Source organism: Perognathus longimembris, chromosome 20 (assembly GCF_023159225.1).
Source record: "Perognathus longimembris pacificus isolate PPM17 chromosome 20, ASM2315922v1, whole genome shotgun sequence".
NCBI lineage: Eukaryota > Metazoa > Chordata > Mammalia > Rodentia > Heteromyidae > Perognathus > Perognathus longimembris.
Window position 1 is genome coordinate 19574848 of NC_063180.1, and position 17968 is coordinate 19592815.

A 17968-nucleotide genomic window follows, 5' to 3' on the forward strand; every position below is an offset into this window, starting at 1 on the left:
CAGAAAAAAAAAAAAAAAGCAGGAAGTGGAGCTATGGCTCAAGTGATAGAGTGTTAACCTGGACCCCAAAAGCTCAGTGACAGTGTCTAGTCTGTGTGTGTCACCAAACTGGCATGCACAAAAACATACGCACATGCACATGTGTACGCACGCAGGCACACACACACACACACACACACACACACACACAGAGGATTTGTTTGGCCCTTCTCACACACTTTTCCACACACCTGTACGTGATCTGGAATCACAGGAAAATTCAGAAAGGTAATTATGTCTACAGCTTTATTTGGTTAGGCAAAGGGGTCTGGGTGCTTGTCCGGTCCAGCTGGACAGTCAGTGGCTGAAGGCAAGGAGAAGGCCTAGGATGAGGATTCCCAGAGAACCATGGCGGAAAGCGCCTGCACCTGTGTTCTGGGATTTTTCCATACCGTTAAGGGTCTCAGTGACCTGGATGCTTCCCACGTGCTGAAAATCCGCTAAGAGCCTGCGATACTGGCGAGCGCAGCCCATGAGCAAGAAGGTGCTGTTGAGATCTCCTGCAAGTCAGGATGGGAAGGATCAGGGACGTTTTTCCAAGACCCAGCTCTCCTCCCTCAGCCGAGAGTCACTGCCTCACCAACCAGGACACATACGCTCCCGCCAGAGAGTTAGGTAGAGTCACACTTCCTCTTTGGACTCGTGGGGGGGAGGGGTTGCCAGAACTCAGAGCCTCACACTTTACCTTTTCTTTTGCTCAAGATTAGTGTTACCACTTGAGCCACAGCTGTACTTCTGCTGTGTGTGTGTGTGTGTGTGTGTGTGTGTGTGTGTGTGTGTGTGTATACCAGTCCAGGGTCTTGAACTCAGTGCCACAAGGTCCTGGGCTTTCCCTGGAATTCTTGCACTCCTAATCCCACCTCTGGATCCCACCGGATGCTCTGAGACATAGGTGGGATGGCTCTGGACATGCCTTTGTACATGGACTAGACACAGAGTAAGAAATTTGATCAAAAACTTCCTCTTCTGACTGGCAAAAAAGGGAGGGGCTGGGAATGTGGTTTAGTGGTAGAGGGCTTGCCTAGCATGCATGAAGCCCTCAGTTCAATTCCTCAGCACCACATAAACAGAAAAGGCCAGAAGTGGCACTGTGACTCAAGTGGTAGAGTGCTAGCCTTGAGCAAAAAGAAGCTCAGGGACAGTGCCCAGGCTGAGTTCAATCCCCAGGACAAGAACAGAGTAGAAAAATAGTTCCTCCTCTCTCACCCGCCTCAACCTTTAAGGTGGAGCTGTAGCACGTAGAGGCACTGTAGGGGCAAGTCTCGTTGGTGGCAAAAGCTGGATGGCATTCCTCATCGAATCTGCCCACACAGGTGGGGCAAGTACGGGTGGACAGAGGGATGTTCTTGGGGAAATTAGACTTGATCCTCCAAAACGGGTCTACGTTGGTGAGGTTGTTGCAGAGGTAAGACCGGCAGATGTGGCTGTAGGAGGCGACGGAGATTCCAGGTGGTGAAACAAGGTAGGAGACTTGAGGCGGGTAAGAGGTGGCTGAGCTGCAGCCTTTAAAACTCACAATTCCTCTGCTGGTTCCTGAAAAGCACAGTTAGAGTTTGATCATCCCTGGGCTTCCTATACCTGCCCTCCACGGGGGCCTTTTGATAAACTAGGATTAGATGCCAGATGTTATACTTGCTCACCCATCTCCCTGGAGAAGCCCCTCTGCACATGTCTCCCTTGATACCTCCCCCAGGTTGCCCCTTTCCTTCAGGGATCTGCGCTGTGCTCCATTCTGCCCTTTTGTGTGTATGCTGGTCCTGTGGCTTGAGCTCAGGAGATAGCGGCCTAAGCACTATCTCTGAGCTTTTGTGCTCAAGGCTAGCACTCTACCACTCAAGCCACATTTCCACTTCTGGCTTTTTGTTGGTTCATTGGAAATAAGAGTCTCATGGACTTTCCTTCCTGGGCTGGCTTTGAACCGCAATCCTCAGATCTCAACCTCCTGAGTAGCTAGGATAACAGGCGTGAGCTGCCAGTGCTCATCCAGAAGAGGAAGTTTTTGATCGATTTGCCTACTCTGTCCATGTACAAAGGCATGTCTAGAGCCATCACACCTCTGTCTCAGAAAGGCTTGTGGGACTTAGAGGTGGGATTGGGAGCGTGAGAATTCCAGGAAGAGCAAGGCCTTACAGGTGGCTCACGCCTGTAATCCCAGCTACTCAGGAGGCTGAGATCTGAGGATCAGTTAGTTGGAAGCCAGCCTGGGCTGGAAAGTTATGAAATTCTTTTGTTGTTGTTGTTGTCATGGGGCTTGGACTCAGACCCTGGGCTCTGTCCCTGAGCTCTTTTGCTCAAGAACTAGTGCTCTACCTCTATGAGGCACAGCACCACTTCTGGCTTTTTGTTGGTTCAATGAAAATAAGAATCTCATGGACTTTCTTGCCCATGCTGACTTGGAACCTCGATCCTCAAATCTCAGCCTCTTGAGTAGCTATGACAACAGGTGTGAGCCACCAGTGCCAAGCCCTTTTATTTTGTAGGTCCAAGACTGAGACTTGAATATGGTACCTGATGCTTTCACTCGTTCCCTAGTGCTCTACTAACTGAGTCACACCTCCCACCCCTCCATTCTGCCCTCTTCTCCATCGCACAACACAAACATCTGGGATCCAGTCTATCCCTCGCCAGTATCCTGACATATATGATGAGATAAGCATCGGAAATCCTGGTCTTGGAGGGTTATGGCGAGAGCTGGGGTGGGGAGCAGGAGAGGAAGGAGAAAGAGAGCCTTCGTGTCTCACCTGTCTCGATGAGCAATACAGTCTCCTCACAGCCTTCTCTCAGCTTACACACCATGCTCCTTGTCAGCAGCCAATCCCAGTCATGGAAGGAAACTGTCCTGAAGTTGGAGGCTATTGCTTCATAACACAAAAGGGCCTCGCCCCCTAAAGAGAGAGTGCTTGTTGTCTCCATCCCCACCCCTGGCCTTCTCAGCCCTCAACTGCCAACCAAGAGCTCAGCCTCCATAGGCCCTTCCCCACAAGAAGCCCAGATATCCAGCCCTCCTCCCAGTAATGTGACTCCAGCCTCCCACCTTTTGGGGCCTTATAGCATCCAGCCCCAGAGGACATACGAGGCAGAGAAGAGATGGCCCCTAGGAGACAAAGCAGCTGCACGGGTCTCAAAGACTGGTGTCCCATGGCTTTGTGTTTGGGTCTTGGATGCTAGAAGTCAGTCTGGAATGGATCCTCAGTTTAGGTCCCAAGTTTGATTCTTGTCAATCTTTGAATTCTCTGTCCATCTGCCTCCCGGTCACTGTTTTTGGAACCAGAACATTAACTGTGTCAGTTGCTGTGGCTCTGTAGGCTCTCTTGAGACATTCACAGGGACATACACGAGTCCCATCACCTTCTGATCTGCCTCAGAAAGCACTTCAACTTCTCAAGGTTTGGCTCCTATTCTCTTGCCTAGGCCCTACCGCTGGCTATGGTGCTGATAGAAGGAGAACCTAAGGCTGTTCTCCAACCAAATGCAGTGAGATCGCAAGAGCAAATAGAGGCCTATCCTGGGCACTGCCAGTGGCTCAGGCCTATCACCTTAGCTACTCAGGAGGCTGAGATCTGAGGATCACAGTTCAAAGAAAACCAAGGTAGGAAAGTTCGTGAAACTCCTATCTCAATCAATCAGCAAAAAGCCAGAAATGGAGCGGTGGCTTACATGGTAGAGTGCTAGCCTTGAGCACAAAAGCTAGGGACAGCGTCAAGGCCCTGAGTTCAAGCCCCAAGACTGGCCCCCAAATTAAACAACATCATCAATAGAGGCCTAAAATTGTCCCTTGGTTCAATAAGAAAATTTGAAAGCATGGTGACTGCTGGTGCTCACACTTATAATCCTAGCTACTCCAGAGGCTGAAATCTGAGAATCGTGGTTCAAAGCCAATGTTGGCAGAAAAAAAAATCTGTGGCACTTTTATCTCCAATTAACCAGCAAAAAAAGCTGAACAGTAGAGGTGTGTCCCAAGTGGCAGAGCACTAGCCTTAAGCAAAAAAGCTATGGGACAGCACTTGAACCCTGACCAGCACCAAAAAATACAAATAAAAGTTAAAGTAAACCAGAAAGGCTAAGGAGCACATGAAGAAATTCAACTGTCATGAGAAATGCATCTAGTATTGGCAACAATGTGAGAATAAAGGTACCCTTGTGTACCACATTGCTGCTTATGGGGTAGCTGGGAGAAACAGTGCACCCCTCGACCCCTGAGGAAAAGAAGAGTTGAGACTTGTGCTCAGTACACCATTGAGGGACAAAGTCTGAGCATACCAATAGATAACCCATTTCTGATATGTCCTAGATACACATAGTAAAAATTGGCACCCTCAGGTACAGGAGAATACAGAAATAATGGGATGACAACTTGAAGCCACATAGGAACATAAAATCTCAGGGATTGTTCCCTGTCTGAGACGAAGTGAAACACAATGTTCAGGGGATACATACCATTAAATATCACACAGCATTTAGAAGCTGATTAGAAATACACATACGTTCCTGATGGATCATAAAAGTCCTGTGCTAGGTGGGTGCCAGTGGCTTATGCTTGTAATCCTCGGGAGGCTGAGATCTGAGGCTTGTGGTTCAAAACCAGCCTAGGCAGGAAAGTATGTGAGACTTTTATCTCCAATAAACTACTCAGAAGAGGCCAGAAGTGATGCTGTAGCTCAAAGTGGTAAAGCCAGCCTTACACAAAAGCTCAGGGACAGCGCCCAGGTCCTTAGTTCAAACCCCAGGACCTACACACGCACAAATCCCATGCTGCCGGGTGCTGGTGGCTTGTGCCCATAATCCTAGCTATTTAAAAGGCTCAGGTCTGAGGATCAAGGTTCAAAATTAGCCCAGGTAGACAAATCTAAGAGGTACATATTTCTAATTAACAAGCAAAAGGCCAGAAGTGGAGGTATGGCTGGTTCAAGCAGTAGAGCACCAGCCCTGAACAACAACAAAAAGTCAAACAGGCAGGGTGCCAGTGGCTCTTGCCTGTAATCCTACTCAGGAGGATGAGATCTATGGATCATGGTTCAAAGCCAGCCCAGGCAGGAAAGCCCATGAGACCATTATCTCCAATAAACTACTCAGAAAAAAGCCAGAAGTGGGGCTGTGGCTCCAGTTGGTAGAGCGCTAGCTGTGAGCACAGAGAGGCTCAGGGACAGAAACCAGGACCAGCAAAAGGAAAAGAAAAAAAAAAAAAAAGCCAAGCAAGAGAGGCAGTGAATTCAAGCTACAGTACTGGCATCTATATATCACTATCTACATATATACATACATAACCTATTTGGCATAGAATATATTATGTATAAGTATATGTTATTCTATAAAATTATAGAATGTAGACTATATTATGTATATTTATTAATTTATATGTATATAAAATGTATCTGGCAAATGCTCAAGTCCCTACACACGGTGTAGCCCTCCCTTTTTCTCCCCCCTCCCCAGGATCAAGTTCACTGTCTTTGGCTGATCTTTCAAGCCTCCCTCCCTCTACATGAACCCCAAACCACCTTTCCAACTTTATCTTCAACAGCTCCCCGGCACCACAGGCCTGCTAGAGGTCACTTCTTCCATCCTTTCATCCTGGTGCGCCACAGTTACACAAGCTATGTAACCTAGAAATTGGCAGCAAGAAAACCAGCTAAAGGCTGCAGAAAAAAATCCGACATGGAAAGAGGAAACCAAGGCCACCGAGAGCGCAGGGGAGACGGAGGAGTCCGCACATGCGCAGAGGGGCCCTGGGCAACGCCTGTGATCCTTCTGTCAGCCGAGTCTGCAGTTCCCGAGGGGGGAGGGGAGAAGGGGCGGGTCCCGCGTTGCGTCAGAGATGGTACTCGACGCCCCATTGGCTAGCTTCCCGCAAAGGGTAGAACAGTCTAGAAAGGCAAGCCGCCACGGGGCGGGGGGGAGGGGTCAGAGACACAAGGCTCAGTTCGACGCGCTATTGGCTGGCCTGGTAGTTGGGCCCTCAGGAGGGGGGGGTAGGAGGAAGTGGGAGGAGCTTCAGGGCAGGATCTAGAACCACATTGGCGTAGCGGGAGAGAGCGTGTTGGAAGCTCATTGGTCGTTGCGAGAAGGGGCGGGAAAAAAGCAGCGCGAGGCACGGCAGTTCCTCTCTTCACGGCTTTCTCGTTCCTTCTCCTGGTCTCCTCCGGGCAGAGACTGGCTCTGCTCGAAGCTGTGGTAACTGTAGGGCTGGCGTCCGTCCGGAAGCGGATACAAACCCCCCCTCCTCCCTGGGCCTTCATCCCCCTCTCCCTGACGCTGAGCCCCCCTCCCCAGGCACCTCTTCTCCCCTCCCCCCCCTCGCGCTGCTCGCGACTCCCCCATCCCTCCCAGCCCCCCCCCCCGCGCAGGCCTCGTGCCCTGCCCCCTTTCCTGGGACCCTGGAGCTGGGGAGGGGGGCACGTATCCAGTGTTGGGAGGTGGGGGCTCCTGGAATGGTGTACCCAAGTATGAAAAAAAGGGGTGCTGAGGTTTATTGTTAGTGCATGGGGTTCAGGAGTAGTCGTGATTTTATGGGTTTGTGCGAGGGCCTGTGGCCATCCTGTGGGGTCCAAGGGAGAAACTGGCTTCAAGAAAAGGGCTGTTGGCCTAGATGGGGACTCAGCCTGCAGCAGGGACCCAGGAAATGATGGAAAGAATGAAGGAACGAATGAGCAGAACTAATAAAAATGGGGCAGTCGGGTCCTTCACAATGATGTCCTTACTAGGGAAGGACTGTGCAAGAACAAAATCAGACTGAAGGAGCACAGGGAAGATTTAATGGGATGGTCTATGTGAGACTAAAAGTTTCAGGGGACATAAAAATCTTTTTAGGCCAGGCACTGGTTGCTCATGCCTGTAATCCTAACTACTCAGGAGACTAAGTCCCTGAGACTGTTATCTCCAATGAGCCACCAGGAAACGAGAAGTAGCACTGTGGAGTGAAGTGGTAGAGCACTAACCTTGAGCAGAAAAGCTCAGATATAGTGCCCAGGCCCTGAGCCCAAGCCATACAAACGGGGGGGGGGGGGTGACAAATAGGAGAGGACATGGTGACCTGTAGTCACAGCTACTCAGGAGGTGGGCCAGGAGGGGGCTAGGAAGATGGAGAGTTCAAAGTCAGCTGGGGGGGCTGGGAATATGGCCTAGTGGCAAGAGTGCTTTCCTCCTATACATGAAGCCCGGGGTTCGATTCCTCAGCACCACATATATAGAAAATGGCCAGAAGTGACACTGTGGCTCAAGAGGTAGAGTGCTAGCCTTGATCAAAAAGAAGGCAGGGACAGTGCTCAGGCCCTGAGTCCAAGGTCCAAAGTCAGCTGGTGTAGGGGTGGGGTGGAGGAAGGGGAGAGTAGCCAAATTGGTAGAGAGCTTGGGAGAGGCCCTGGGTTCAATCCCCAGTGTCCCAGTGTATGTATTTGTGTACATATATATATAAACACTGTATATGCACATAAACACTATAAATATAGCACTATGATGTATATAAATACTACATATATATGTACACAGAATATATACACAAGGAATTGCGTTGGGACGGGGGATTAGCTCAATGGTAGAGCACTTGCCTAACACCTGCAAGGATTCAATTCCCTAGCACTTGGGAAAATCCAGTAGAGATACTTAGTGAAAGCTTTTGAGGGGGCTGGGAGACCCATGCATATGCCTGAAACTGAGATTCATCATGGGAAAGTGGGCAGGTAAGCTAAAGAGAATAAGCTGGGCACTGATGGCTCATGCCTGTTACCCTATTTACTTAGACTGAGTTATAAGGATCTCAGTTTGAAGCTACACCAGACAAAAATCTGAGACTCTTGGCTCTATTTAACCACCAAAAAACTGTAAGTAGAGCTGTGGCTCAAGAAGCAGAGCACTAGCCTTGAGGAAAAAAGTCATGGGATAGTGCCCAGGCCTTTAACTCAAGCCCCAGTACTGGCTTGCATGTGCGCACCCACACACCCGCGTGCGTACACAAATGTAAGGAAGGAAAGAGGGATCGCTTAGGAAAGAGGATCCATAGGAAAGATCAGAGGGCAAAGAGAGGAGAAAGCAGGGTGAAAACTAGGGGATGTGATGGAGAGCCACACATGCCTCCCTGAGCAGGAGGGAAGGTTAGGGGAGGGCACACATGACCATCCTAACCTGCTACTTCTGCCCTTAGATCCATGGACCCAAAGGAAATGCCTGATGCCCACCACTGCCCTGCTGACTCTGCCCCAAGGGGTGAGACCAGGCCCCCCCAGGGCATGGAGCTTATCCCCCGGAGAGCTGTGAGTCGCTCTCCAACTTGTGCACGCTGCCGAAACCATGGTGTCACTGCCCACCTTAAGGGCCACAAGCGACTCTGCCTTTTTCAGACTTGCGAGTGTCACAAATGTGTCCTCATTTTGTGAGTAGAAGGTCCAAGAAGAAGTAGAGGATGAGCCTCTGTGGAAGAGTGGCTGGTTGCTCACTCATTCTCTCCTCATTTTAGGGAGCGCCGGAGAGTCATGGCTGCTCAGGTGGCACTGCGTAGGCAGCAAGAAGCACAGCTAAAGAGGCACCTGGCTCAGGGACTAGTGAGAGGGGCAGCCCCTTTCAAAGCGCTGAGCCGAGTTAAGAAAGGAGCTGCTGGACCAGTAGTCCCTTGTGAGTGTCTCTGGCTGGGGATATGGCAGGAATTTGAAAGTAGGAAGAAGGATCTCAGTCCTGCCACCAAGTTGGTGTGTGACCTTGGGCCGCATGTTCTGCTCTCAGGACCTCCAGCTCCCCAACTATAAAATGTGATTGTTAGGAGGATGCAGTGAGATGAAAGGTTGAAAATGGCCAGACAGGTGTGGTAGTGCATGCCTGTAATCCCAGCTACTCAGGAGCATGGCAGTCTGAGGCCTGACCTCAGGCAAAAAGAGCTAAATACCCTACCTGAAAAATAAACTAAAAACAGGGCTGGGGATGTGGCTTAGTGGTAGAGTGCTTTCCTGGCATGCATGGAGCCCTGGGTTCCATTCCTCAGCACCACAAACAGAAAAAGCCAGAAGTGGTGCTGTGGCTCAAGTGGCAGAGTGCTAGCCTTGAGCAAAGAGAAGCCAGGGACAGTGCCCAGGCCCTGAGTCCAAGCCCCAAGACTGGCAATAAATAGATAGATAAATAAGTAAATAAAAACTAAAAGCAAAAAGGGTAAGGGGGTGGGGCTCAAGTGCTAGGGCACCTGCCTAGCAGGCCCAAAATCTTTTTTTGTTTGTTTTTTTGGCCAGTCCTGGGCCTTGGACTCAGGGCCTGAGCACCGTCCCTGGCTTCTTCCCGCTCAAGGCTAGCACTCTGCCACCTGAGCCACAGCGCCCCTTCTGGCCGTTTTCCATATATGTGGTGCTGGGGAATTGAACCGAGAGCTTCATGTGTAGGAGGCAAGCACTCTTGCCACTAGGCCATATTCCCAGCCCCAGGCCCAAAATCTTGAATCTGAAATTCAGTACCAGGGAGGGAGAGAACAAAGGAGGGGTGCAGGGAGGGAGGGGAAAAAAGAAAGAAGGAAAGGAAGGAAGGAGGGAGGGAAGGTTGGTGTGAGCTCACTAGATCTCTCCCTGGTCTTTTACAGCTGGAAAGGAGAACATAGCCCCTCAGCCTCAGGGTCCCCTTGGTGCAGTCCCACTGGCACTAACACCCCCTGGGAAGGTAAGAACCTGGCCTTGAGGGAGAGGCTCCCAGCTTAGCTCCTGTACAAAGACCCCTTCCTCTGCGCCCTTCACACCTGTGTTCCACTCCCAACTGTGAAATCATGAGCAGGTCGCTTCTTCTCTGTGGGCAAAAAAAGAGAGGGTGGAACATTAAGGCCCATCCAGACATATCCCCATCCCAGAACATAGCCACTCTTTTTTTTTTTTTTTTTTGGCCATTCCTGGGGCTTGGTCTCAAGGCCTGAGCACTGTCCTTGGCTTCCTTTTGCTCAAGGCTAGCACTCTGCTACTTGAGTCACAGCGCCACTTCTGGCCATTTTTTCTATATATGTGGTGCTGGGGAATCGAACCCAGGGCTTCATATATACGAGGCAAGCACTCTTGCCACTAGGCCATATCCCCAGCCCCCATAGCCACTCTTTCTCCAACCTTTTACCTAGCTCTAACCTGTGCCCTCTGTCCTTCCAGGAAAACTGTGGGCCCCTGCTGCTCAGCTGTCCCCCAGAAACCTTGCCTTTGCCCTGGACTCCAGTGCCTTCTGGCCCTTGGGGCCCTGGACACTGGCTGCCTCCAGGCCTTCCCATGCCACCCCCAGTGGTGTGTCGTTTGCTGTGCCAGGAACCTGCTGTCCCTCTGCATCCCTTCCCTGGTAAGAAAAGAACTCAGCCTTCATTCAGCAAAAAAGGAAGCGGGAAAGGATGCAGGTGAGAAGAGGGAGGACAGAGATGTTGCTTCTGAGCCCTGAACACTTGCATTGCCTTCCCTGCCTTAGGCTTTGACCCTGGCACCTCCCTCCGCCTGCCTGCCCATGGGCCCCTCCCGCCTTGCCCAGCACCTCGCTCAGTACTGACGACTCCTCTTTCTGGAGAGCCTCAAGGACCCCCTAACCTGCCCCACACGTGAGTAGGGACACAAGGATGCATATTTATTCTGAGCATACCTCTGTGCTAGATACCATAGTAAATGGTAAAGAAAGGCCTCAGACTAATAGGTCTGCCATTACCTAGCTGTGAACTTTTAGACAAGTGTCTGTACCTTTCTCAGCCTAGTATTCTATCCATAAATGGGAGATGTCATTACATTCAGGTTATAATTGTCATTCAGCTTTTCATAGCAGTAATGTATGGGACACACCCAGCAATGGCCCTGACCTTGATGAAATATTGGCTATCAAACTTAAGCATATAAGATGGAGTGAGATTATGTGCTGAAACAGAGTGCCAGGAAAGCTACAGAGGGCCAAGAGAAAGGCCGGAGGCCATTAGAGGAAGCTTCTGCAAGTTGGGGGCAAAGCTTATCTTTAAGTTCCAAAGGGATTAGAGAACTGGGGGAAGGAAAACTAGGCAAGACAGAGACAGAAACCCCAGTCCCTTTAGGTATTTTGTTCATTTTTAAAAACGAACACCAGTGATTTCTTGTAATCCTCAGTATCCTAGGAGGCAAAAGCTGATAGAGATTTTCATTTTCTAGAAAACAAAGTAAGCCAACCCAGGGGACAAGACTTAACCAAGCCCATGAAATCTCCAAATCCTAGACCAGAATGTCTGACCCTTTTTCCACATGTACATGTTTGTTTACTCTCCCTGGCATCTCTCCCTCTTTCTAGGTGCTCCACGCTGATACTCCAGTCCTGTGGTACCCCAGACTCTCTCCTGCTGCAGCCACAGGTCCTGGGGAAGAAGTGGCATCCTGGCCAGGGAGGAAGTGGTGATGGGAAGGGGAAAATAAGGGGACAGAAGGAACCAGGGTCAGAGGGAACCTGGCAGGGCAGGAAGAAGTAGGGGTTTCCAGTCCTCTTCTCTCCATCTCCTTTGCAGGCCCCCGGAGCCTCTCGCCTGGCCTGGACGTCTGCCTCCTCAGAGCGGCAGCTTCAGCGAGAGGCAGCTGAGGCCCTTGTGGGTCTGAAAGATTCATCCCAGGCTTCCCGCCTGACCTCTTCTGTCCCCCCCAATCCTGCCTGGATCTCCCTCCTGCACCCCTGTGGCCCACCAGGTAATCTTCTCTCTGAAAGGAGAGGACAGGGTAAGAATGGTTAGGAGAAGAAAGTTACTAGGGTAAGCAGAGACTGACCAAGGAGATGAGGGGGTCAACAAGTTGAATGTTCTCTGGGCCAGGCCCCCAGTTCCTCAGCTTGGCCTCTGAGATTACAGTTGAAGTTGTTTAGTGAATCACTTTTGCCAGTTTCGTTCTCAACAACAAATGTCTAGTGCCTTGAAGACGAGGAAAGTGAGGCCCTGGTCTCTGACTCCAGCCCAAGCCTCCCTCTCTAGACCCTAGCTGCCAGCTGAAGTCTGAAGAGGGAGTAAGTGAGCAGGATCTGGCCTGGGAAAAGGTGATAATGGCTTCCCAGAAGCTTCCACTCTAGTGGGGAGACTTGGACACTTTCAGGAAGCTCAGTGGCAAGACCCAGGGGGAAATTCAGGAGTGAGTAACATGTGGGGACAGAAGAAGGCTGAGAACCCTAACACCAATCATGGATTGGGAACTGTTGGAACAGGAAAAGAGGCTGAAGAGGCTCTACTTTTGGGGATCTGGGATGCCAGGCTTAGAGTAGCAAGCTGTACAAAGGGAGTCCAGGAAGAAGGTAGGGGTACATTTAGGCAGCCTGAGCTCTAGAAAGAAAAGTGTGGAGGCTGCAAAGGAGGGAGGAAAAGCAAGAGTGGAAGTGGGAAAACCAGCAAAGAGGAATGAAGCAGGTAGAAGAGGATGTGGCCTGATTGGATGGGGTAAAGAGAGGGAACTGCAGGGAGGGGGATGGATGTAACCTGGTCCTGCCCCTTCCTTCCTGACTATAGCTCCTGCAGGGGGAAGAGGATTCCAGCCTGTTGGCCCCTCTCTCAGACCCACCCCAGCTCCCTCCGTCTCTCTGCATATTGGGCGTCTGGGATCCATCTCCCTCCTGAGCTAGAACCCAGAGGTAGACAACTGCCTCACTGAGGCAGGGAGGGGGGATAGCCTGTAGTCATTGCATATTTGCTATTTTACTTAATGGATTTTTGCATGGAGTTTAATATAGTACAAGCCTCAGGATTCTTTTATAAGCCTTCAGGTGCTTCAGTTAGCTTTTGGTTCCTTTTGTAGTGTGGGCATTTCCTTGGGACCTTCTTAAGTACCTAAAAAGGAGAAGGTTGTACAGTTAAAACTGACCAGAATGTAAGTTTTTGCAAGAGTTCATGCTCAGTGTATACCTGTGCATTCATGTTGTTCTCTGTACAAGTGAAAACAGGAGAGTATTTTCATTTTGTTTCTAGATTTGTGTAAGAATTAAACCTTTGCCAATTTAAGCCACTGTGACTTGGGGATTATTTATTACCACAGCCTAACCTAATCAATCTATCCTGATGACCAGAAAAGATTTGTTCAACTCACCTCTCCAAATTAAAATCATCTATTCAAGAACAACCACTAGCCAGTTACTGGTGGCTCACACATGTAATCCTAGCTACTCAGGAGGTAGGGATCTGAGGATTAAGGTTCAAAGTCAACTACAGCAGGAAAGTTCATCAGACTTTTACTTTTCTTTTTTTTTTTTTTTGCCAGTCCTAGGGCTCGGGACTCAGTCCTGAGCACTGTTCCTGCACTTCTTTTTGCTCAAGGCTAGCACTCTACCACTTGAGCCACAGCACAACTTCCAGCCTTTTCTGTTTATGTGGTGCTAGGAAACAGAACCTAGGCCTTCATGCATGCTAGGCAAGCCCTCTAAGCCACATTCCCAGCCCCTATACCTCCTATTAATTACCAAAAAAGCTGGAAGTAGAGCTGTGGCTCAAATGGCAGAACACTAGCCTTAAGCAAAAGAAGCTCAGGGACAGAGTCCAGGCCCTGAGTTCAAGCCCTAGGACCAAGCACACACAAAAAGAACAACTTTCTTATTATAGCCAGATAAGAGTGATAGAGGGCTGGAAATATGGCTTAGCGGTAGAGTGCTTGCCAAGCATGTATGAAGCATGGGTTCGATTCCTCAGCACCACATGAACAGACAAAAAGCTGGAAGGGGCACTGTGGCTCAAGAGGTAGCGTGCTAGCTTTGAGCAAAAAAAAAAAAAAAAAAAAAAAAGAAAGAAAGAAAGAAAAAAAGAACAAAAAAAACAAGAAAACAGGGACAGTGCTCAGGCCCTGAGTCCCAAGCCCCAGGACTGGCAAAAATAAAAAATAATAGAGATGGTAGAGGGCTCACCATTCACTGATGTCATAACGTAATTGCCTGCTCTGTGCCAGATATAGCTTCCTGCTCACCAGGGAGCCACAAATGGAGACAACTACAAGGACAAGCAGATAATATAAATGAGTAAAGAAGGCCAGATGGTGGCTAGCAAACTTAGAGCGTACGCCTTACCTAAGGGGCAGCTTCTTCTTGCCCTAGTGGATGGGTCCAGGCAGAAACAACTGGGTGCTTTCACATATTCAGATTTCTTGAGGAACAAGAAGCTTAGAAGGGATTGGGGGTATGGCTCAGGTGGCAGAGCATCAGCCAATGAGTGAAAGCATCAGATACCGAGTTTGAGTCCTTGTTTTACCCCTCCCTCCCAAGAAAAACAACCCATAGAAATGAAGTTTCTATGTTCAGTATCTTACTTTTCAAATATTAGCACAGTTTTCTTCCTTTCTTTTTTTTTTTTTTTTTTTTGCCAGTCCTGGGGCTTGAACTCTGGGCCTGGCCACTGTCTCTGGGCTCCTTTTGCTCAAGTCCAGCTCGCTAACACTTTAAGCCACAGCACCACTTCCAGATTTTTCTGTGATTAACTGGAGATAAGAGTCTGACTGACTTTCCTGCCCAGGCTGATTTCCAACCCTGATCCTGAGAATGCAGCTTAAGTTTTCTGTTTTCTATCTTCTGTGGGCCAAAAGAACCATATATTCAAACCGACTTTGGCCAAATGGAATGCCAGTATGATGCTGATCTAACATGACATTTATCCAGATGTATAATTTCAAAGCCATCCAGGACAGGAGGAAGATCCAAGTTAATCTTGCAATTTTGGGGTTTGAGCTGAGGGTCTTGCACTTCCTAGGCTGGTGCTGTACCACAGGTTTGGAAGAATCCATGAAAGGTGAGAAGGGATCATTACACCACCCTCACTTCACAGATACCTCACTGAAATCCTCCCTGCAGGCAATGCATTACAGAGAAACAGGCTTAAAGAGGTAAAGTGGCCTGTCTGAAATGTTAGGGAAGTATTCTACAAGACAAGGGAGAAATTCCTCCTCCTGCCTAGGCCTCAAATTAACAGGCGATCATTTTTATAAAAGAGTGAAAGATTTGGGACTCCAGAGGACAGGTATAAGTCAGAAGGATTTTCTGAGTCTTTTTCTATTCAAGCTATTATTACATAATAAGATTTTGCCTGCATTGGTTTCTTAGTCCTCTTTTAACCATTCCAAATATATGAAGACCTGTTGAACTACTCCAAAGTCCCATTCATTCCCACCTTTAAAAGGAACAGACAAAAAGCTCACGGGACATGCCTTATTAAAGACCCTTTTTTCCTGATATTATCTCTACACCTCTTTTTCCTCAAGATGAATAATAGCGATAGTATCCAGTTAGAACTTGCTCTCTCATTCACAGCCTTCAGCAGGTGATCAGATTCTGCCACCTAACAGATTCCAGAGTGACAAACATATAACACTTCTCTGAAGGCATTGTAAGATATCGAAAGGTTTTAAGTCCACTTCATGCCTTCCATCACTTCCTAGTTGTAACTTAGATATATGATTGTCCTTTAATAGACCTGCCTAAGCTTACTGCACCATGCTCTCCTCATGACAGATGGCCAAGCCCACATAGTCACAGAGCAGTGAAGCATTGCAACATGCAACACAGCTCACACTGCAGCTCAGGGCCAACCCAGGGTCCTCCATGCAACAAGGTCATGCTTCTGGGAAGGGTATAATTTGGGGATACACAATGGCATAAAAAAAAGGAGGAAAGAGGAAAATGATGGAACTGGCAACGGGGCAGGCCTTCTCACTTCTCTGGAGTCTACCTCCTCTTCAGAGCCAGAATTGGCAAGGCTTTCCACGTCTAACTAGGTCAGTTTATCTTTCAGCTCATTTGGACTTCCCAATGGGGCCTGCAAGAGTGAGGCTGGCTTGGGAACAGGGCAGATAAAGAATTGCCCATGCTTCCAACACTGTGTCCTGAGGCCAGCACTCTTCCTGTGTCTCAGGAAAGCCAGAAGGCTCCTTGTCTCTGAGCAGCCCTTGGAGATTTCAGCCCATGGACTTTTTCCTCTGCAACCACCCTCCCCTCTTCCCATTTCAGAGTACTGAGAGGTGTTGCCCTGGTCCAATAGAGGAGTAAGTCCTCCCCTTCTAAGCTTTCTTCTTGTACTTCTCTTGGCACTGCAAAAATAACAAGTTTCCAAATATAAAGCATCATCCTCGTTCCTCTCTCTCTTCATAATACTCCTCCCCATGCCACCCAGGTTTTATTTCTGGAGTACATTTCATATTCTGTCCTTTGAGAATCCACATTCTCTTTATTTCAGCCCTTCATGAACTTGGTTCATTCCTGATCACACTTCTAGTCCAAGGCCACCTAAACCAGGCAACACTTACACACTTGTTTCCGGCTCAGTCAAGTTCATCTGGCACCCCTGTCTCCTTGTTGGCTTTATAGCCCCTGGTACATGTTCACATACACATAGTCCTATAACTCATACCCTGTGTGGAGCTTCATATATTCCTGAGCTCCTCTCCAAAGCAAGAGTCATCCTTTTCCTCTGTATTAGTATCTGCGAGTAGCTAAGATTACAGGTGTGAGCGACACAGACAAGCCTGTTTTATTTCTTTGATATTAACATTATAACATGCTTATAAATGATTACATACATTTTTCATATGTAGTAGTTCAGTGTGGAAATATATTTAATGTTTTCAGTTTTTTCAACTTCAGAAAATAGCTATATAATGTTTTTGTTGGTCGTGGGGCTTAAACTCTGTGCCTGGATGCTGTCCTTGAGTTCTTCAGCTCCAGGCTAACGCAGTACCACTTGAGCCACAGTGCCACTTCCCGTTAAAAATCTGGTGGTTAATTGGAGATAACAATCTCACGGACTTTCCTGCCCAGGCTGGCTTTGAACTGCAATCCTCAGATCTCAGCCTCCTGAGTAGCTAGGATTATAGGTGTGAGCCACCAGGGCCCTGGCATATTTATTTATTTATTTTGCCAGTCCTGGGGCTTGAACTCAGGGCCTGGGCACTGTCCCTGAGTTTCTTTTGCTTAAGCCTAGCGTTCCACCACTTGAGCCACAGCAGTACTGCTGGCTTTTTCTGTGTAGGTGGTACTTGAAGGATTGACCCCCCCCCCCTCCACAACACCTTATTGCCTTAGGCCCATACAGACACCAGGCAGGAACCTCAATGTGCCTGCATATCAAAGCAAGTTCACACATTGAGGTCAATCCTTCAAGTACCACATAAACGCATAAAGGGTTGTTTACAGCTGGGCCTAGGCACCTCCATGGGAACCTGCTTTGATAGGCAGGCAGGAAATCTCACCTAGGCCCAGCTGTAAACAACCCTTTATGGGCCAATTGAAAAAGCCCCAACTTCCTAGACCTAGTGGTGCTTTCAATAACCTGCCTCCTTGCTCAGACCCAGATAAGCCTGGTCCCAAATTCATCCCTTTGCACAACCTCCAAACCCGCAGGATGGTCTGTGCCCCTCACCGTTCCTCAATAAACAGTCCTTGCCTGTTGATGAGTCTGGCCTATTCCTTTTCCACTTAAGCCACAGCTCCACTTCTGGGTTTTTTGGTGGCTTATGGGGAGCAAGAGTCTCAAGGACTTCTGATCCTCAGATGGCAACATCCTAGATAGATTACAGCCCTGAGTTACCGGCGACAGGCCCCGCCTCTGCACTTCAGTCTCCGCCCTGTCTCCGCCCTACCCCCCTCCCCCGTCGGCTTCTCTTTCCTGTTTTCTCCCACTCAGATCGCATGAAGCGATTTCCGCCCTTTCAGGGGCGGGTCTTCCGGCTCCTCCAGCTCTCGCGGAAGTGGAACCCACAGTTCTTTTTTGCCCTTCCTCTGGATTTTTCCATCACAGTTCCGCCCTTACTAGTCCCACTTCCGGCTCGGCAAAAAAAAAAAAAAACCACACTTCCACCCGGAAAAAGTGCCGCTCGTGATGGCCGGGCATCCTTCCTTTTCTGCCCATTCAACTTCCTCCATCCCTGTTCCTGACAACTACGGACGCAAACGAAGCCTCATTCCCCGAGTCCCGCTGGAGCCGCGCCCCGGGAGAAGGGTGGGAAGGAAGCGCAGGACCCGCCCCCTGCCGTCCCCTCGGCCTCTC

At 49.2% G+C, this 17968-nt stretch overlaps 2 protein-coding genes across 2 annotated transcripts; one reads left to right on the forward strand and one right to left on the reverse strand.

Moving 5' to 3' along the window:
- Positions 1 to 289: 289 nt before the first annotated feature.
- Positions 290 to 3188, reverse strand: Lypd4 (LY6/PLAUR domain containing 4). The gene is made up of 4 exons (XM_048329579.1): positions 3113 to 3188; positions 2781 to 2924; positions 1246 to 1572; positions 290 to 539 (listed from the first exon to the last, which is right to left on the reverse strand). The coding sequence occupies exons 1-4, from the start codon at positions 3177 to 3179 to the stop codon at positions 337 to 339; spliced, it is 741 nt and encodes a 246-aa protein (XP_048185536.1). The 5' UTR covers positions 3180 to 3188; the 3' UTR covers positions 290 to 336.
- A 4988-nt stretch (positions 3189 to 8176) lies between these two features.
- On the forward strand, positions 8177 to 12576 carry Dmrtc2 (DMRT like family C2). The gene is made up of 8 exons (XM_048329578.1): positions 8177 to 8404; positions 8489 to 8643; positions 9590 to 9666; positions 10137 to 10317; positions 10441 to 10567; positions 11275 to 11335; positions 11486 to 11660; positions 12464 to 12576. Exons 1-8 carry the CDS (start codon positions 8181 to 8183, stop codon positions 12574 to 12576), a joined length of 1113 nt encoding a protein of 370 aa, XP_048185535.1. The 5' UTR covers positions 8177 to 8180.
- Positions 12577 to 17968: the final 5392 nt, after the last annotated feature.